At 50.6% G+C, this 21403-nt stretch overlaps 1 protein-coding gene across 1 annotated transcript in view; it reads left to right on the top strand.

The window, feature by feature from the left end:
- The first annotated feature begins 4866 nt into the window (after positions 1-4866).
- Positions 4867-21403, top strand: part of Pard6b (par-6 family cell polarity regulator beta) — a 17704-nt gene continuing 1167 nt past the window's right edge. The window contains exons 1-2 of the mRNA XM_031373284.1: positions 4867-5243; positions 10930-11184. Coding sequence (XP_031229144.1) covers positions 5178-5243; positions 10930-11184 — 321 coding nt within the window. The 5' untranslated portion in view covers positions 4867-5177. The remainder of the gene's footprint in view (positions 5244-10929; positions 11185-21403) is intronic.

Raw genomic sequence — 21403 nt, forward strand, 5'->3', positions numbered from 1 at the left:
CACACACACACACACACACACACACACACACAAAACCAAAAAACAGTCCAGGCATGGCTTAGTTGGCCAAGTGCTTGTTGTAGAAACACAGGGATCTGAGGTCCATCTCCAGAACCCATGGGTGAAAAAAATCACATCATGGTGGTGCACATTTGTAATTCCAGCACTAGGGAGACAGGGACAGGAGGATCTCTGCATGGCTGCCACCAACTCGGTCATTTGCAAAGAAGTCTTGTGTCATTCCTCATCTGAAAGAAATGACATCTCAATTGCCATGGCCACCACCATGGTCCCATTTCACAGAAAGGGGTGTTGCGTGCTTGAGAGAACGGGGGTCAACACCACCCAACCAGTAAGGAGCAGAGTAAGAACTTCAGTTGAACTTGTCAGCCTAGAAAACAAGCCAGGTCTTTTGGCATCTGCCTCCTGATACTACACTCCTTCCTGCGATTTAAGATCTTAAGATTAAGTCAGTTAATCCATGGGAAAGCAGCTGCTAGGTCTCATGTAAACGCTAATGCAATCACCACCTTTACCAAGTCCTCCTGGGAAGAGCATCTTGGCCAATGAGTGCAGTCTGGCCATGGAGCATGATGGGAATCTTCCCATCCCAGTCCACCCTGGTGATGTTGAGATGCCCATTGCTCTCGGAGATCCCCAAGGAGCCAGAGGGCGTTGAGCTGGGAGAGTAAAGACAGCCTCGTACTGGGTCCGAGTTTACAGAGAGAGAATCTGGGTCCCAGAGTGGATTAAGGTCACAGCACAAGCCCAGGGTCTGAGCAGAGCTAGGGCAAAGCAGAGGTGCGAGCCAGGCCCAGACGCCCCCAGAAAACAACTAAAGGGGCAGGGAGCCGCTAAAAGGCTACAGCGAACAACCAACCCTTAGCCCCCACCAAACCAGCAAAGCGTTCTAAGCCATTAACCAGAAAAGAGCATGTGACAGAATCCCACCTCGGCTAAAGGGTGAGCATGCTCGGCTTAGCATGCTTGGGTGAGTCGCCAGACTCATAAATATACACTTCAGCTCTTTCTCAAAAAATCATTAACTAGCTCCTTCAAGACCTCGACTTGAGCAACCGAAGAAAAGGAAAAGGAGCTCTATGGAGACATTCCTTGGAGAGTTTGTACCTGCGGCCCACCTCCGAGTTTTCTACACACCCCTTCTCTGAGAGCTGGGGGAAGAAGATCACTATGTCAAATGTTAATTAAAAAAAAAATAGTGGAAATTTACAAACTGTTTCCACCACGAAAGGTACATTTCTAAGGAATTTAACAGGGTGGGTCTGTAGTGTTAGTGCGTGCAGGTGCACACGTGTGTGCTTAAGGGTGTGTGCGCCTGTGCCGGCCACAGGACAGCCTCGGGGGATCATTCCTCAAATGCTATTCACCTTTTTTTTTTTTTTTTGAGACGAATGGGATAGGCTGGCTGCTCAGCACACAGGTGCAGAGATCCTCCTGTCCCTGTCTCCCTAGTGCTGGAATTACAAATGTGCACCACCATGATGTGATTTTTTTTCCCCCCATGGGTTCTGGAGATGGACCTCAGATCCCTGTGTTTCTACAAGCACTTGGCCAACTAAGCCATGTCTGGACTGTTTTTTGGTTTTGTGTGTGTGTGTGTGTGTTTACACTTATCTTGTGGGAGTGTATGAGTGTGGGTGTGTACATGCCAAGGCATTTGTGTGGAGGTCAGAGGATGGCTGTGGGAGTCTCTTTCTGGGCTCCAGGGACAGAACTTGGGTTATCAGACTTTGTAGTGTCAGATCAGCCATTTGGTTGGCCTTGAACTCACACACCTGTCTACCTCTGCCTCCCAGGGGGCTGGAAGTACAGTGTGTACCACCAAATAAGGTCCAACCCTTATTTTTAATGACAAGAGTCTCCATCTGTAGCCCAGATTGCCCTGAATTTTGGCAATCCACCTGCCTCACCCTCCTGAGCGCTGGGATTACAAGTGTTAAGCCACCAAGCCAGGCTGAGTGTTTATAACTCAAAAAGACGACCACGTTGGAAGAAGATAAAGTGAAACCATAACCCTTGCCAAGGAGTCTCAGGGGTGGGACGGCAGTGTGTGGGTGCGGAGCTCCAGTGACCCACTCCAGACTCACAATCTGAGGAGCCTGTAATTTATGGAGCCAGGTCAGGCTGTTAGCTTATCTCTCAACCCACTGAGCACTAATTCTCATGGCTTCTCTGGCCCCTTGTCAGTCCGGATCAGCTCTGGCTTGAGGATTTGGGGGCAGGGAGAGGAGGTGGGGAGAAAGGAGGTTATGGTCAGTCTCTAAACCAAGGAGGCAAGAGCGAATCTACAGTTTCTCTGGTCTTCAGGCTTCTTAAAGCAAGGCTGACAAGGCTCCCATCCCCCACAGCACCTTTATCAAACACAAACTATTTTCTACATTCCCTCCTTACACAGCCCTGGCTCGAAGCATATCTGCCCGAGAGATCCAGGAAGCTCTAGCCTGGCCCTCCCTTCAAGAAAGGAAAGTTCAGGTAGCGAGGGATGCCACACCCGGGGAGTGGGGGGGGAGGGGAGCGGATGTGACGGCAGCTTCAGGAATGCGGGGCCCACGCAGGTGCATTGGCACCGATGAGCTTCCTCCTCAGAGCAGCTGATGAAGTAGTCTCCATAACAGTGATAGCCGCCACCCAACCATCATCCCCACAGACTGGGGCCACAGGGCCACAGCTCTCAAGGGGTGACCTGCTCAGGGCAGAGGCAGGAGAACACTGAGATTGGGGGTCCTGTGCTTTCCGGCACATCAGTTTTAAGAGTGGCCCACGGGTCCACTGGCACCAGGGGAATTTCCAAAGTCATATTGTTCTCATGAAGATGTCGCTTCTCACCTTCCTTGTCTCAGAAGCAAATGATGGAGTTTTCCACAAGAGATATGACAAATGATGACATCATCTTTAACTGCTTGGAATATATATTGTGTATTGTTTTAAACGCGTTTCTGTTTTAGTTCCAATACAATAAATACCCATAGGCATTCACAAACTTGGAGGTTCCCTGTAATGTTTAGTTAAAGGGGTCCTGGGACCCAAAGAGCTGAAACTGCTGGACTGATGCCACTGAGCAGGGTTCCAGGCCTGTGGCTGCCCCTCAAAGCCACACATCTTTCCACCACTCAGGTATAGCCGGGAAGGCAGCCTTGAGTAGAGTCTTTCTCTCCAGTGCTTCTACCCCCAAATGGCCAAGGAAACCTTAAAATCGCGTACCAACATCTGGTGAACTGTTTCGTTCATGGGGGAAAAAGTTTCTCATCTTTAAAGCTAGAGGGTGTACGTTCCCTGGAGAAGCCACAGATTCGGCTCCTCTGTCCCCAGATACATACATGAGAACATGCTAGGAGACTGGCTCTCCCAACGCTGAACAACGGAGCAAAGCCGGGGTATCCCCGCCATTGGGTAGCTTTCATTGTACTTAGAGGAACGCTGTTTAAAGTGCACATGCACGAAAGAAAATAGAAAAACTGGACCCCATCACAGCGGAAAGATGTTAGATTCTAGGGTACAAGGGGAGTGGGTGGACAGGAGTGAAGCCCCCTGGTCAGCTAGCTCTTCAGCCCTCTGTGGGTTCCACCCTTTGTCCTAGCATCAGCAAGGCCAATGGGTAAACAAAACAGAGAGAGAGGCAGCAGCCCCAGTGTGGGGCGCTCAGAGCTTAGGCATCGTCGTTGTGTTATCCCGGGACACAGCTCAGTCGCTGGGGGAACAGAACACAACCCAGAGGCTGGCATCGGTACAAATAACAAACGATCAAGAAATTGCTCCTCGGAGAGACGACACCAGCCCCAGAGGGCGGATGGCGAGGCCCGCAGGGAGCCAGGGCCTGTGGGGACCATCGAAGGCCTCAGCTCCCTGGTCCTCTCCAGATACCCAGGGCACCCTCGGGACAGGGAAGATCTAGAGCAGTGGTTCTCAACCTTCCTAATGCTGTGACCTCGCACTGTGATGACCTCCAACCACAAATTTATTTTCCTAGCTACTTAACTGTAACTTTGCTACTGTTACGAATCCTCATGTAAATATCTGTGTTTTCCCAAATGGTCTTAGGCGACGTGACCCCTGAGAAAGGGTCGTCCTGGGGTCAGGAGCCCACAGGTTGAGAAGCGTTCATCTAGACGCAAGTGCAGTTTCCTAGCACGAAATCAGGCCGAGACATACCCCACCCCCCAAGCTTCTCCCTCTAGTGACTGTCACAGAGGCGGGAAAACTTGAACCTTTCCACAAGAGTTTCAGGGGGCCGCCTAAAAGCTCAGCACGGGGGCCCTGGTCGAAGAGGGGCCCCGGAAGCCCAGCCACCCCACATCATCACGGCAAGGGAACGGCTGTACTCGCATTCCAAGCCGGTGACTAGGGCGCGTTAAAGATACGGCCGCTCTCGACCCGACCCAGCAGGCGAAGACGCTGTCGCGCATGCGCAAAGAAAAAATAAAACCCCACACCCTCCCGAACTGCAGTCCAGGTGCGCTCGCGCTTCCGGCCGGCCTGCCCCATCGCCTTCTCGGGGCGGAAACTCTACAGCCGGCGCATGCGTCCTGCCGCTCCCCAGCTCAATCCGGAGAGGCCCCCGAGCTTCAGGTGATCCCGCCCCTCCCTCGCAACGCAGGACCAATCGCGAGGCCGTGGGCGGGGCTCTCCGGCCTGGAGGCCCGCCCACGGGCCGCGCGAGCCCCGCAGGCTGCGTGCCGATTGGCTGTCGCCGCAGGCGCAGGTGCGCGCTTCCTATTGGGCGTGGGCGGGGCGCGAGCCGCCGCCGCCGCCGCCGAGGCTGCAGGTGAGCGCGCGCACGTGCCGCGGCTGCGGCCCTGCTCGGTGCGCGAGCGCCGAGCGGGCGCGCGCGCGTGCCCGCGGGGGAGGCAGCGGAGAAGGGTGGCTGCGGCGGCCGTGCGATTGTGCTCCGCCCTCTCCTCACCGCCGCCGCTGCCGCCCCCGAGCCTCGCTGGGAGGGACCCGTGTCCCCGCCCGCTGCACTGGCAGTCTGACCCTCGGGCCGCCGCGGAGCAGCCGGCACAGCGCTGCGCGGACCTCAGCAGGTGCGGTGACGCTTCGAGTCGTGCGGCCGGCGCTTCGAGTCCCGAGCCCGCGCACCGCGGCCCCGCGGCCCCGCTGCCCGCGCTCCCCGAGGGCCGGCCCCCGACGAGGCCGCCGCCGCGGGCCAGGCACTCAGCATGAACCGCGGCCACCGGCACGGGGTGAGCAGCGGCTGCCTGGGCACCATGGAGGTGAAGAGCAAGGTGCGCGGCCGGGCGGGGCGACGGGGGCGAGGGCTGCCTGGTGAGGACGCGGGGTGGCGGGATGGTGGACCTCGGCTGCCCCTGTGGGCACGCGGGCGGAGAGGGCGATCTGCTGGCCGAAGCACGTAGGAGAGAAACTTGGTGGAGCGCGGCGACGGGAAGCGTCTGCGTCGGCCCCACAGCACAGCTCCTGTTTTCTATCCTTAGTATTCCCGCCTCGCTTTAAGGGTGAGATGGGGACCCGCTCCAGTGCAAGCTGATGGAATAGCTTTGGGGGATCCCTTCACCCCGGGCACGAGTCAGAGGCTTTCGGAGCACCTTGTTATCCTCTCATACAACCTTTTCTTGGGGATCGGGGATACATCGGATGGAGGAGAGCTCCTTTTTTCCAGCTGTAACTTTGGTATGCGTCTAATCTATGAAATTAGCACTATCGCCTTACTTGGGTGCTGCGCTTGACAATTTGAGACGGTGCTACTCTTACCAATCCGACTCTCCATTCGGAATGCTTTCTCCCTTGGGCCGGTCTGCCAGTCTTCTGTTAGTGACTTCAGTGCCCGTGGAATTCCTCAGTCTCAAGGCCGGGTGAGCAGAGTAGCCCGTGGGGATTAGCTGGAGAATGCCTTCCTTCAAAAGGGGGCTTTTCAGATGGAATTTGAAGGTGATCTGAAGCCACCGGAACATGTCGGCAAAGCTTCTCCCTGAGTTTGAAAAGCCAGGAGGAGCTGGATTATATAGCCTGGTTCTCTGAGAATTCTGAGATGACAAGAAGACCTGCTCTTAAAGGGTGTGACTTCCCCCTAACTCTGCTCTAGGACCAGGTCTTGCCGATGGCTTTTTACTGAGCAACTTGTAAAACAGTGGTAGAGGGCATTGCTGACCATAAGAATTTAGGACAAAATTGTGTCGAGGCACAGAAGGAGCGGTGTATCGAACAACCACTGCAAAAATAAGAATCGTGGTAGTTAAGGGACGCCTGGGGGAATGTCCGTCAGGGGAGTGGGGAGAGCTGCCTGGAGCCTTTGTGTGTGGTTTCTGAGCTTGAGAGCAAAGTTCTGTAACTAGGAATCACAAATCTACATTTGCTTTTAATGTTTGGGGGTTTTTGTTTGTTTGTTCTCTTTTTGTTGTTTGTTTTATATTCTCCTCTAACTATTGAGGCTGGAACTCTCTCTAGTTCCAGCCTCAGTCTTAATGGCGGGGCGGGAGGAATTCATATATCAGAATAGGCACAAGATTGAAACACAGATCTGTTTAGTAATGACAGGACTGTTGGTGTTGGAGGGACGGGCATTGCATTTGTGAGTGTGCACTGCTCCTGCAGGACACCCAAGCTCAGTTCCCAGCACCCCTGTCAAGCAACACGCACCTATAACTTTCTTTAAATTGACTATTTTATGTGTATAAGTGCCTGCATGTATGTCTGTGTACCACCTGTTTATACCTGGTGCTCTAGGAGGCCAGAATCCTAGAGGGAGTTGGATCCCCTGGATCTGGAGTTAAAATAGTGAGCCACCTGTGGGTGCTGGGACCTACACCCAGAGCCTCTGGACCAGCAGCATGTGCATCTAACCACTGAGCCTTCCCTCTAGCTCCAGAAGATCTGGTGTTCTGGCTTCCCAAGGCACCCATATATGACATACAGAGACACGGCTGTACACATAATTGTTGTAGAATAAAACATAAAACTGTATGACAGTTTAAGGAACACACCCTTCCTGGCTGGGTTCCGCACAACAGCATATAAAGTGACTTGTTAGTATAGGGAGATGACTGACTCCAGAAATGCCCGTCGTCTTCTCTAGCTGTTTGTAGCTGTCAGCACACGAACTTTCTCCTGGCATCTCTGCAATTTGGTTTGTGGGACTTGAGGTGAGGAAAGAAAACCACTTTTGATGTTGCATAATGCTAACACTCAGTGTTATGACCCTGATCTTGGTAGTGAGTCTTTAAATTTTTTTTATCATTAAAAAAAATGAGTAGAGGTTTTAGGTATGCCAATAAGTCAGATAGGAGTGGGTCTCTGGTGGAAGGAAGCTGAGCTCTTGTGGACTGGAATTTCAAGCTTTTTGTTTTCCTCTTCCATCTACTGATTTTTGAATATTTTACATAGTTCTGCCCAAGGTGTGTGGTGTCTATTTCAGCTGCCATACCATACTTCTAGTGTGCGCCCTCCCCTAAACAGAAGCAGGGTGGTCAGACGATAAACTCGGGAAATGCATCCCACTGTTCCGTCTGTTAACGAATGACAGACAGCATAAGCCAGAGTATGCTTTGTGGGGTTGTGAGATGGCTTTTTCCCCCTGTGTAGCCTTGATTGTCCTAGAGTATGTGTATGTGTGTGCATGAGTGCAGGTGCCTACGGAGTCCAGGAGAGGGCGTCAGCTCAATGGAGTGAAGTTACATGTGCTTGTGAGCCACCAGACATGGGTGGGAACTAAACTTGTGTCTTCTGGAAGAGCAGTTCATGTTCTTTTGTTGTGGTTGTTGTTGTTTTTAAGACAGGGTCTCTCTACATAGCCCTGGCTGTTATAGAACTCATTATGTAGACTAGGCTAGTCTTGAACTCACAGAGATCTGGTTGCCTCTGCTGGGAGTAAAGGCATGCGTTGCTAGTCCCACCTTAGCTCAGGTTTGTAAACATATTCTTATTTTATGCTCTGTGAATGATAAAAACTCATTTAAATTTTCATTATATTCTGGTCATTTATCCTGTATGCGTGAGTGTATGGGGATTCATAGGTGCCACAGTGAGTGTAGAGGTCAGAGGACAACTCTGGGAAGTTGGTCCTCACCACCATGTGGGTCTTGGGTATTGGATTCAGGTTGCAAGGCTTGGCCACAAGCACTTTTACCTACCGAGCCATCTGTTGGTCTAGTATTGGCTCTATAATAATATAATATAATATAATGTCACAGTTAGGCGGTCCTGACCAGAACTGAGACTGTGCAGGTCATGGGTAGGATCCCCTTCTCAAAGCAGCAGTAGTGTTAGCTAGGACAGCACCGCCTTTCACCCCAGCATTGGACGCAGAGGCAAGAGGAGTTCTGAGTTCCGGGCCAGCCTTGTCTACAGAGAGGGAGTTCCAGGTCTGCCAGGACTACATAGAGAAACCCTGTCTATCTTGAAAAACCAAAAAAAAAAAAAAAGAGAGAGAGACAATAGTGTCAATTTTATTATCTTTGCTCTGGGAAGGGAGACATGGTGCAGATAGTAAGAATAATGGAGAGTGTAAATATGGGTCTAGTTTTCCTTTGGTAACTGATTTATCTTCCTGATTGTTTCTCCAGAAAGTTCTCTGTAATCATTTTGATGTCCTTAGGTAACCTTGGTCTCAAGGGCAGGGGCTGCAGCTGCCATGGTGCAGCTTGACCGGCATACTCGGGCCTGGTTGCATCTCCACCACAGCCAGGACCCCTGGCCCACAGTCTCGGCACAGTCTTGAGACAGACCACTTCCTAAGCTACTCACGGCCAAATGCAGTATTAACACTGCTGCACACCCTCATGATTCCAGCTCTACGGCGAGCTCAGGAGCAGCTAAAACTACACAGGGAGAGCCTACCAAACAGACACAAATTAGGGCTGGAGAGATGGCTCAGTGGTTAAGACTGCTCTTCAGAGGACCAGGGTCCATTCTCCTTCCCTCCAAAAACCCAAGTTCTAGAGTATGCCAACAGATGCTAGGAAACAAATCCTTGTACATGGACTCCAAGCCAGGAAAATCACAGGGTGGGTAGTTGTTGATGGGGTTCGTTTGATCTCTATCTAATTTTTTTTCATGTCTTAAAAAGTTCCTATATCATACTTTGCTGCAAGAAGTGACCCAGCCCCACCTCACCTCACCGTTTGCCAGCACTGTTTGGTGGGGCACAATCTACTGCTAACACCTAAATACTTAAGCCGGAAAAGGAAGTGTTGACCAAGAACATGCATGCAGAAGCTTGGGGGGGACCTAAAGGGTTAAATAAAGTCATTAGCTGTATGCAGACTCCAGGGGAGGGGGTGATAGCCTGGGGTGAGTCAGCCTGCACCGTGTGGACTCTGCCATGCTGGGAGACCAGCGGCAGAAAATGGAGGAGAAACTGCCCCTGATAACATCCAGTAAGACTGACTGATATGAAGGGTGTTCCCGGGTTCATTTACTCTGAAGTGTGTAGGTGTGACTAACTTTTTGAGAACTTTAAATATGAGTCACCTGATTTTCCTGACAAATGTTAGTGTTTATGTCTCAGGTATGTGGTTTGGAAACTTTGGATTTGTTAAGAGTAAGAAGTGGCCAGTGGATTTTGTTCCTATGTCAAACCGTGGGTAGCGGAAGAGTGCTTGCAAGAGGAGGTCAGCCATAGGTAGAGAGGGTGGACGGCTGGGTGCCGGGCTGCTGTTGGCTGTGTATGCTGTTGGGGATGCGGGCCTCTCTCTGCCTGGCACCTGCTGTTCCTGGGAAACATTCATGTTTCCTGGCTATCCTTGGAATTTATACAGAAAGCGAGTCTGGCAGTCAGACGTGTTTGGCGAGCAGTTACACTTTTTTTTTTTTTTTTGTGGTTCGGGACCAAAAGCCTTGCAAATGCGAAGTTCATATTCTACCACTAAACTATATCTCTAGCCTCAAATAAAAAAGTTAACAATAGGATTTTAACTGCCCCACCCCCACCCCTCGGATGAGCAGATGTTCCCCCCCCCCATTTTTTTCCTGTATTTACTGTGTATTAGTGTTTTGTCTGCCTGCATGTGTTTTGTCTGCTTGCATGTATGCGCACCATGTGTTCTGCTTGGTGCCCTTGGAGGTCAGAAGAGAGCATCAGACCTGGCCCTGGAGTGGTTGTGAGCCTCCTTGTGGGTGCTGAGAACTGAACCCAGTTGCCTGCAAGAGCAGCACCCACTCTTGACTGCTGAGCCACCAGCCCAGCTCCTGGCATTTCTCTGAGCATTTAATATTCTGTAAACCCAGTGGCTGGGAGGAAACACTTTGTGAAGAAGGCAGATGAACCTTTCTTTGAGAGTGTGCCACTCCAGTCCCACAGGGAGTTTAATGTGTGGCCTTGAGGGACCTGGAAGGTAGCTGGGAATGACAGAGGGAGCTTCCTGCCTGTCCTGTGATCTCCTGCCTCCCCGGGGCCATTATTCTCCTCACCCACTAATTGCCGAGCTTTTGAAGCTGGCCAGCCTCCTGGTCCCAGAGCACAGCTCCTTAGCCAGATCAGGCAGGATTTAAAGCTGGGGTGTTAGTAAGTTTTTTTTCCCCTACATGAACTTGAGGCAAGACACTTTTTTACTGTCTTTAAGCATATTCCTCACATGATGACATCACTCATTTCATGACAAGAAGCTCAAAGTCCTTTTGATACACTTAGATGTGACTCTTACCGCCCATGAGAAGATAATTCCTTTTATGGGGGTGTTACTGCAGTGATAGGAAGTTAGGCCTGTGAATGCCTCTGCTGTCGGGTTGGAGCTGAACCACTGTGGGGCTGTCATGTGAGACCCAGGCCTGGGGGGTTGTGGGGGATTGTAATGGTGGCGCCAGTACTTCTTCAAACCCTTCCGCTCCTGGCAGTGAGGTTCACCACAGGGCTTTCTGTGGCCTCAGATTCACAGAAGTCCTCTGCGTCTACCTCCCTAGTGGGATTAAAGGCATGCGCCACCCCGCAGATGGCTAACTTTCTGCCTTATATATTCATAGTTTGGAGCTGAGTTTCGTCGGTTTTCACTGGAAAGATCGAAGCCTGGGAAGTTTGAGGAGTTTTACGGACTGCTGCAGCATGTTCACAAGATCCCCAATGTTGATGTGCTGGTGGGCTACGCAGACATCCACGGAGACCTGCTGCCCATAAACAATGACGACAACTACCACAAGGCGGTGTCCACCGCCAATCCGCTGCTCAGGATTTTCATACAGAAGAAGGGTAAGTGCCACAGTAGCAGCACGCACTTACGGGTTGGGCGGCTTGTGTGACATAGTGAGCCTGCCCCTAATGCAAGGCTTCCACCAGGTAGTGCAAGAAGCTAAAGCACTGCGTCGTCGGCTTCATTAATGTCCAAGCTTTCTGAACGCATGGGAGAAAAGTCTGTGTTTTTAACCACAATCGAGACAGAGACAGTCTATTTGTTTTTTGTTTTGTTTTTCGAGACAGGGTTTCTCTGTTTAGCCCTGGCTGTCCTGGAACTCACTCTGTAGACCAGGCTGGCCTCGAACTCAGAAATTCGCCTGCCTCTGCCTCCCAAGTGCTGGGATTAAAGGCGTGCGCCACCACCACCTGGCAGAGACAGTCTTGTTAGAGATTTGAGGTTAGACAACAAGCTTGCAGGAGGCTAGGCAGCAGGGCCTTTGCAACACAGGACCAACTTACCACTGTGTTTCCTTAACATTTTCTTTTTAAATTGTGTGTGTATGAGAGAGAGAATGTGTGTGCACATGTGAGAGTATGTATGACATTGTGTGTATGTGTGTGTACGTTAGTGTGTGCAAGAGCAAGTATGTGTGAGAGTATGTATGTGTGTGTGTATGCAAGCATGTATAAGAGCAAGTATGTGTGTGTGAGAGTATGTATGAGTGTGTGTATGTGTATGCAAGAGCAACTTTGCGCATGTGTGGTGTGTGTGTGTATGTGGTTCTGCATACATGTGTACAGGTATTGTCAGACCCCCTGGGACTAGTGTTGCATGCATTTGTGAGCTGCCATGTGGGTGCTGGAGATTGAATCTGTGCACTCTGAAAGCAAGCCAGTGCTCTTAACCACTGAGCTATCTTGCTAGCCCCATCTTCTTAAAACTTTTTCAAAAGTCACAGTTAGGAAATTAGACAGTCTTGAGGCTGGAGAGATGACTCGGGTTAAGAGCACTGACTGCTCTTCCAGAGGTCCTGAGTTCAATTCCCAGCAACCACATGGTGGCTCACAACCATCTGTAATGGGATCTGATGCCCTCTTTTGGTGTGTCTGAAGACAGCAATCAGTGGTGAACACATAAAATAAATAAATAAATCTTAAAAAAAAATAAAAGAAGGAAAGTAAGTCAGTCAATCTTCATTGTTGGGCTGATGGGAAAGCGCGAGCTTGGTGGCCTCGCACCTCAGAGTAGCCGAAGCAGGCTGCTCCGCTCACCCCCTAGTCTGTCTGTCTGAAGGAGCTGCACTGCCCACAACATTGCTCCCTGGACAAGCTGAGGAGGACAGGACCAGCCCTGACTGGTAGTCTTGTAACTTTTTCATTTTAGATTCCTTTTTTTAAGATTTATTTATTTTATGTATGTGAGTAAACTATAGCTGTCTTCAGACACACCAGAGAAGTGTATCAGATCCCATTACAGATGGTTGTGAACCACCATGTGGTTGCTGGGAATTGAACTCAGGACCCTGGGAAGAACAGTCAGTGCTCTTAACCGCTGAGCCATCTCTCCAGCCCTAGAATTTTTTTTTTTTTTTTTTTTTTTAATTCACAAAAGTAGCCTAACTCTAAAGCTAGCTAGGAGATGAGAAGGGAAGGGTGACTCGGGGCTGTAAGTATTGTCTCTCAGAGAGTGTCAGGATCTAAAACCTAAGGCTACCCCTGCCCTGTGTGAGACAGAGTTGGAGCAGCAGAGAGACTGTAGGTGGATGGATAGACAGCCTGTCCTGTTGGCTAAGTCGTCGTCTTCTGGCCTCGAACTCAGAAATCCACCTGCCTCTGCCTCCCAAGTGCTGGGATTAAAGGCGTGCGCCACCACTGCCCGGCTAGGAAAACTTCTTACCCTGCATCCCCTTACTGTGTGCTGTTGGGTCCTCCCTTGTTGAATCTCATGGTCCTGCTGCCTGTCTTACCTGAATTTCGTTTCACGTTAAAGCTGTTCGCTGGGTTTTGACCTTTTTCTTTTCATTTGCTTTTTGTTTTGAAGCTCATTTTGTTGGTGAGCCTGGCCTTTAATGGCCAAGCCATGTCCTCAGCCTTTGCAACTCACTTTATATCTCAAGATTTCTTCTTGGCCTAGTCCTACTCCAGCCTTCTGAGTGCTAAGATGCGGGCTGGTGCCACCACAGCCAGCTTTGTAGGCGTCAAGGTTTAGAAGCTCGTTAACATATGGACAAAGGTTCTCTATGTGGTAGAAGTAGAATGTCTAATAGAATGATCAGTGTGTAGAATGTGATGTGGGAGCCAGCAAGATGCTCAGTGGGGCCACAAGCATGCCGGCCTAAGTTCCATCCCTGGAACCTACAGGGTAGGGAGAGAACCAAGCCTCTGATCTCTGCTTGTGTGCCATTACCCACAAGCCCCCTCCACAAACTAAATACAGAATTTTAAATTTATTGTATTGTTGTTGTTGCTATTATTGTTATTATTGTTATTATTATTATTAAACTGGGATGTCATTGTGTAGCTATGGCTCTCCTGGAATTCACTGTAAACTAAGCTGGCCTCGAACTCACAGAGATCCACTGGTATTATTGACAGTTATATGTGTGTTAGTGTATACATTCTTTACATTTATTTGTTTGTGAGGGAAAGGGGCTTATATGCTGTGGCACCATCTCCCAGGTACTGAGAAAAATAAGACTTTGGGACTGGAGAGATGGCTCAGCAAATAAGGGCTCTTGCCTGGCAGCCTAGGTTCTTCTATCCCCAGGATTCACACGGTAGAAGAGAAGAACTGATTTCTGATGTTTCCTCTCTTACCTCCTCATGTATGTCGTGGTGCACGAGAGTATTTGTGTGTGTGTATGTGAGAGACAGAGTGTGTGTGTGTGTGCGTGCGTGTTATAATCATAACACTCAGGAGCTAGACGGAGAAGGATGGAGAGGTAGGTGGTGGGCACCCTGGACTACAGTGTTCCAGGTGACCCTCAAATGCATAGTGAGAGCTAGTGAGCTGGCCCCGTGAGTCACAGAGCTTACCAAGACTGGTGACCACATGTGATCTCCAGGCACAAGTTGAGAGAAGGAAACCCACTCCCCTAAGTCATCGTCTTCTGGCTTCCACACCACGTGTTCCACGGCATGCTCTGACACAAAGTGTGTGCCTGACTGTAACATGCATACGTAGCTGGAATATAGTATGGCTTTAAGTGAGACTTAGAAAGAGATCATCCCATCAGCTATTGCTTGAAACTTGCGTGATGGCTTCCACTCCAGCTGATAGAGTCCTGGTGTGAACAGACCGGCCAGCACTGAGCACCCCACCCACCCCTTCACAGCCCACCTGCTGAAGCACCTCATTCTGCCCTGTAAACTAGGAACTCCCTGCCCTCGGCCTCTGGCTTTCCACAGGGTCTCTTGGGACCTTCCTGACCACTTCCCTTTGCGGATCTAGTCATAGGGCCTAAGCTGTCTGGTTTGTTTATGTACAGGGTCCTAGCATCAAAGTCAGAGGGAGGACAGGCCATTCTAACTCGGATTGAGCGTTTTCTTAAAGCAGACAGAGGCTGCAACGGAGGCTCCTTCTGTCAGTGGCTCTGGAGAGGCCGGCAGAGAGCCTCAATAAGGCCAGATGCATCTCACTGCAGAAACACAGCAGTCCGAGTCTTTGTTTCTGATTTGTTTGTTGTTTTTGTTTGGAGATGGAGGTCTCACCGTGCAGCCCTGGCTGGCCTAGAACTTGCTGACTTGCTACATAGACCAGGTTGGCTTTGAACTCAGGGACATGTGCGCCTCTGCTTCCTCTGTGCTGGGACTAGATGAGGCTTCAGTCTGTGTTTTAGCTATTAGTTGCCTTTTCTGTTTTGAGGCGCACCTTGCTTTTGGAACTACAGCCTCGTGGTGCCAGGCAGACCGCAGGCCCTGAGCTGTACCCTCATCCCCTTGGGATTTTTTTTCAAACACTAAACCAAAGCCATTAAAGCTTAGAAACAGTGGTCTTTAGAATCTGATGTGCTTCTGAATGAAGTTTCTGTGGGATGAGAGGCGGTACTTGAGCGTGGACACTCACAGCTGATGCCTGGACAAGCAGCCCTCACACTGCACGCTTTGAAGTTGTTTTAGAGCAATTTTCTGTCAGGAGAAAAGCTGCCGTAATGTTTCTTGGGCTGTATCATGGGAGCCAAAACAAAACAAAAGCCAGATATCTGAGAAATGATTTTCACAGAGGGTCTCAGCTCCTTCCTGAGGGTGGGGTGTCTCCCGCTGGGGCCTGGCCAGGGTGGGACAAGCACTGTCCTCTGTCGTGTGCCCGTGACTATCTCCCAGACAGGTTACAGACACTGAAGATTGCCTTGAAAACCTGCCTAGGTCTGGGACAACAGCATGGGGACTTAGCACAAGCACCAGTATTTCCTGTCAGCCAGCTCATGGCTCAGTGTGGAAACCTGAGTCTGATTCCTGGGACCCACGGGGTAGAAGGAGAGAACCGACTCCCACAAGTTGTCCCCTGACCTCCACATCCATGCCCCGGGGCACACACACACACACACACACACACACACACAGTCACATACAGTAAATGAATGTGTTGGTTATGGTGGCACTACTCACACACATTAATCCTAGCACTCAGGGGGCAGAGGCAGGGGGATCTCTTGAGTTCCAGGCCAGTCTGGTCTACATAGAGAGTTCCAGGGCAGCCAGAGAGTCTCTGTCTCAAAACAACTTAAACCACGAGGTCATTCCTGTAGAGTGTTCCTATAGAACAGTCGGGGCGATGTTTTTCCAGACAGGTCTGCTTAGTCCGGGCCCAGGGCAAGTTAGAGCGCAGCTAGTCGTATCTGTACTCAGGCTTTCACTGTGGTGGTGGTCTATGTCAGACACATTGTTTGTGTCGTAAGCTGTGTGGACGGTGCCAGCAGGACCTTCCACTCTGCTGGGTCTCCTTCAGGACATGGCCTCTGTGACTCACACACCTGTAACTGGCAGAGAGTCAGCTCTTAGACCTTGACCTGGTACTGGACATGACTTTGTAGCCACATTTAAGGTTACATTTTACTAAGCCAGGGTTTAAGTTTAATACAGTGCAAGGGATAGATCCACAGCAGTTCCTTCTCACAGAGGTGGTACAAACCTGTATCCTGGTCAGAAGTGAGGTCAGGGCCAGCCTCTAAATAAAAACAGAAGGATAAACACCGCCACAAAAGGCTTTTACTCCGGAAACTAGAGCTGTGGTTCACAGAGTGATCCCAGTTGCTGCTGAGAAGCCTTGCTCCCACCTCTGAGCCACCCTGTTCTCGGTCACAAGCCGTCGCACACCTGAGTTGTTTTCTACGTGGGCCCCGCATGCTGCCTCTGCCCCAGGCTGGTCACCATCCTCAGTGCCTGTAGAGACCAGTGTCTGGGCAGCATTGGGGAGCTTTCCGGAAGACCCAGATAAGATGGCCATGTCTGGGTTCACAGCCCAAGGCTGAAGTCCTTAGCCCACAGCATTTCCAAGGAGCCCTGTCTGCACCTCCACTATGGTCCTTCCTTACCTGTGTGTCAGGCCTCTACACCCACTCCCTTCCTCAAACACATCACTCTTTCTGCATCTGGAACCTTCTTCCCCTTCCTACCCGGTCACCTGCTTCTGTTCTCATCTCGGGAGACACCTCATTTCCACAGAGAAGTCCTTCTTCCCCCTGCCAGCCAGCTGTGTCCCCTATGCTCCTGACACTGACCGTCTGGCTTTCCTTATGCTGTCCTTGTAGGGCCACAGCTCTGTGAAAGCAGATGCCCACATGTTTCACACTGGCACACTGCAGAGCTCGGTCCCAGGCATGGTTTGAAAAGTAGTGGATAGTTGCTTCTTCCTTGGGGAACCATAGGGGTCTTGTCATTTGTACATTGGCTAAAGTTTAAATATTTAATCGTTTCCAAGTCACTGGATAGCTTTCGATTCATCATGGTGCATTAGAGAGGGACTGGCGGACAGGCCTGACGTTGTATAACCTTTTCTTTTTTAAGATTTATTTATTTTCATTTATATGAATACACACCGTAGCTGTCTTTAGACACACCAGAAGAGGGCAGCAGATCCCATTACAGATTGTTGTGAGCCACCATGTGGTTGCTGGGAATTGAACTCAGGACCTCTGGAAGAGCAGTCAGTGCTCTTAACCACTGAACCATCTCTCCCCAGCCCTGTAACCTTTTCTTTTTTTCATCCCTCCCGACCCCCCAAGACAGGGTTTCTCTGTGTATCCCTGGCTGTTCTGGAACTCACTCTGTAGACCAGGTTGGCCTCAAACTCAGAAATTCACCTGCCACTGCCACCCAAGTGCTGGGATTAAAGGTGTGCACCACCACTGCCTGGCTCCGTAACCTCCTCTTAAAAGCATTTCTTATTCCTTTCTATAGCCCAGGGTTGGTTGTAGAGGTGACACTGAATGCCCGGCAAAACCAGACAGCATCTTGCTGTGTTGCCCAGGCTGATCTTGAACTTGAAGCCTTTGGTGTCCACCCCCAACACCTCAGCTATGAGTGTTGTGTATACCATCGCACTCTTGTTACTGGGCTTGAACCTAAGGTCTCAGGCCTGCTAGGTCAGCGTCGTATCGTTGAATGCTCTGTGCCAACCTCACCCCACCCTGCCTTAATTTTTTTAAAGACAGCTAGCCTTAACCTTGCTGGGCAACAAGTTGGCTCCTGGTCCTCTTAACGTCTACCCCCAGTGCTGAGTTATAGGTGGGCATGTCCAGCCTGGAGTCAATTCTCCTGCCTCAGCCTCCGTGTAGTTAGTTGCCCTTACAAACCCATGGCAGCAGGCCTTGCTACCCTGTCTCCCTGTGAACTTGCAATGGGACAAGCTCTTGGGCCTGCTGAGGACTGTACCTGGCGTGCGCTAGGTTTGTCTGTCTGGGAATGCTGGGTGCTCTTCTGAAGTTTTCGTCTCACTCAGCATTACTTCTGTCTGCTCGCCATCACCATGGGCCCTGGCTCACCCTCTCTGGAGGGTACTGGGAGGAAAGCTGGGAGCCTGTGTGTGAGAGAGACATTTGGCTGTTTAGAAGTTTAGAAGCTGCTGGATGGGTTCTTGTCAAGGGCAGTGAGCAGAGATCGCTGGCTGAGGGGCAGAGTTCTCCAAGGGGTTCCGGTATGGCCTTGGTCAGCTCTGCTGTGGGTCTCTGGGACTCCCATGGCCTCTGGGAGTGACCTTGGCCTCCAGCTGGGCCCTCCTGGACGGTCACCTTTACACTTTACGCTCACACCCTGCACCCTGGCATGCTGCCAGCGTGTTTCTTTCCCAGTGGCTGGAAACTGATTAGCTGGGTGGGAGAACAGAGGTGCCTTTGTGCAGTGCAGTGCTTCTGAGAATTTAGAACGAGCATTCAGAGGGAGTCTTAGGCCAAGCCAAATTATGCAGATTTGGGGTTTCTCAGTAGGGTTTCCCATGAGCAGGCATGTAGGCAGTTTGGTGGCCTTCTCTGTTTTGTGGTCTGGAATTCCCCTGGACATGTTACACAGGCTTCCACTATTGGTTGTTCTGAAATAAACAGTCCGGTGTAAGACTAATCCTAACGGCTTTTATCGAGATTTTTGCCAGATCCTCCTGCTTCAATGGATTTATTTCTCAAACCAAATTCTAAAGCAACTTTCTGCCTAAGGGCACACAATGCAGACTCTTTGTGAGAAGATATTGGTGCATGGGTGGCAAGACAGGGTGTCCCCAGGGCTCCTCACGTGGCCTGGGGAGCCACACACTTGTACCCCAAGGTGCCAGGAGAAACCTGGAAGTTCCTGGTCTAGTGAAGACCCGGGTTCTCCCTGTATTCCTAATCCCTGGGCTGGGATCCGGAGATAATGATGGGTGTCCCTGGCTGTGGCGCAGGGCCATTGAGTGGGCAGCAGGACTTCTGTAGGCCCTGGGCTGTGTGTAAGGGAATCTCCAGCTAGATACTTTGGGATGAAGGAACACATGAAAGGTTTAGTTTTTTGGAGACAAGGTCTTGTGTCACTCTAGCTGGTCTCACTGTGTCCCTAAGGATGTGTGGCCTTGGGTTCCTGATCCTGTTTCCGTGTCCCAAGCCCTGTACTCTTGTGTCACCCTAGCTGGCGTCACTGTGTCCCTAAGGATGTGTGGCCTTGGTTCCTGATCCTGCTTGCATCCCAAGCACTGTACTTTATTACTGAAGTACTATTTGTCAGTGCTAATTGGTTGTTTCCCGATCAGTTTTGATTTGGTATTTTGCTTGCTTGGTTGGTTTAGGCTTTTGCTATTTTCTCTGAGATAAACTCGCTGGTGTAGCCCAGCTTGGGCTCTAGCTCATATGTCCCGTGTGAGCCTCAGGAACCTTGGGACTCTAGGCCTGAAAACTAACCCAGCCCTGAGGCGGCCTCATCTCTTCTGCTGTTCACCCTGTCCCTAGCCTTTTCTCCTCCCTGACATTCCATCTGTGTCTTCTGCCTTCGCCCGTGACAGCGGTGTGTGGGGCTGTGTCTCCAGCATGCGACAGACTCAGCTGGCTCAAGGAATTAGTCCAGCTGCAGGTGCAGCGTTAGCACAGTGTTTGCTGTGACTTAACTAGGTATCTATCAGCACTACTCTTTCTTCTTTATGTTTATCATATGTGTGTGTGTGTGTGTGTGTGTGTGTGTGTGTGTGTGTGTGCGTGCGTGCGTGTGTGTCTGTGTGCGTGTGTCTGTGTGCATGTGTCTGTGTGTGCATGTACATACGTACACAGTTTATGCAATAGGCATGTGGAGGTCAGAGGACAACTTGAAGGCGTTGGCTCTCTGCTTTATGGTGGGGCTCAAACTCCAGTCACCAGACTTGGCAGCGAGCACCCTAGCCACTGAGCCATCTTACCAGCAACCAAGGCAGTTTTACTGAAAACACAGCTTCCCACCATGGAGGGAAATCTGCTGGGAGCTAAGAGATAGGGTGCAACGTAGATGGGGCAGGAGCTCCAAGTTTGCCAGAGTCCTTGCCACCCTGCACCCCAGTCTGTCACAGCACCCAGACATGATCACACACCTCTGCCTCTGCCAGAGTAGGGAGTGAGAGCTTCAGCGCCGTGGGCAGAAGGGACTTCATTTGCTGTGAGCCCGCGCTCTAAGCATTTGCTGCATGCATCCTGGCTCCACATAACTAAGCTGTGAGCGCTGGTGTATGGTGAGGTTTGTCCCTCTTCCCTCCCACCCTTCCAGCTGCTGGTGCTGAAACTGAACCCAGGGCCTCACTAAGTTCACCGCAAGGCCCTCCCACCCCGCCATACCCCAGCCCACCCCACCCCACTACACCATACCACACCACACCCCAGCCATTTTTCTCTCCTGAGTTCCTTGGAATGAGTGTACCTTCCCCTGTCCTTGTTTTGGATGTGATAAATATGCAAAGTGGAAGTGTTCTAATTAAATGCAGGAAAACATACATTTAAAGGAGCTGGGGGTTTTTTGTTTTGTTTTGGGGTTTTTTTTGTTTTGTTTTGTTTTTTGAGACAGGATTTCTCTATGTAGCCCTGGCTGTCCTGGAACTCACTCTGTAGACCAGGCTGGCCTCAAACCAGAAGTCCACCAGCCTCTGCCTCCCAAATGCTGAGATTAAAGGCGTGCACCACCACTGCCCTGCTGAGAGTTGACTCGTTTTTATTCTACCTCGTGCGTCTTGGGAACCAAACCCAGGTCATCAGGCTTGGCAGCAGGCACCTTTGCCACTGGGCCACCATCTAGTGAGCCCATGATTGATTTCTTAAAATGAGTTTGTAAACTGAACATTAGAGGTACATCCTTTAGTCCTAGCTCTTCAGAGGCTGAAGCAGGAGGATTGCCTTGAATACCAGATAAAACCCTCCAGGGACAAGAAGGTGAGAAGAGATGAAGTTGTGCCAGGAATGGTGACATCCACACACGTAGTTCCAGTGTCTCCGCTGCCTGGGAGACTGAGGCCAGCCTAGCGGTGTGAGACTGACTCCACCTGAGAAAAAGACAAAGGGAATGTAAGATCTGCCACAGTTATTTTGATGTTATTTTGAGTGGTTTGGGGTTTTAGATTTTGAGACTGGGTTTCAGGATGTAGTCCAGGGGGCCTCAAGCTTGCTGTGATCTGATATAGCCCAGGTTGGCCTTGAACTTAAGATCCTCCTACCTTCTGCCTTAGGCTTCTGAGCACGGGGATGATAATAGGTGTGTGTGGGCCATGCTCGACTATATCACAGTTAATGTGTTCAGTAGCTAGTGACATTTGAGATGTGTGAGAGCGCCCTCTCGTGTCTTCAGACGGCATGGCAGTCACTGGTGCGGTTCTCATGGTCTGATCTTTTTTTTTTTTTTTTTTTTTTTTTTTTT

This window comes from Mastomys coucha, unplaced genomic scaffold, assembly GCF_008632895.1.
Source record: "Mastomys coucha isolate ucsf_1 unplaced genomic scaffold, UCSF_Mcou_1 pScaffold15, whole genome shotgun sequence".
Classification (NCBI taxonomy): Eukaryota; Metazoa; Chordata; class Mammalia; order Rodentia; family Muridae; genus Mastomys; species Mastomys coucha.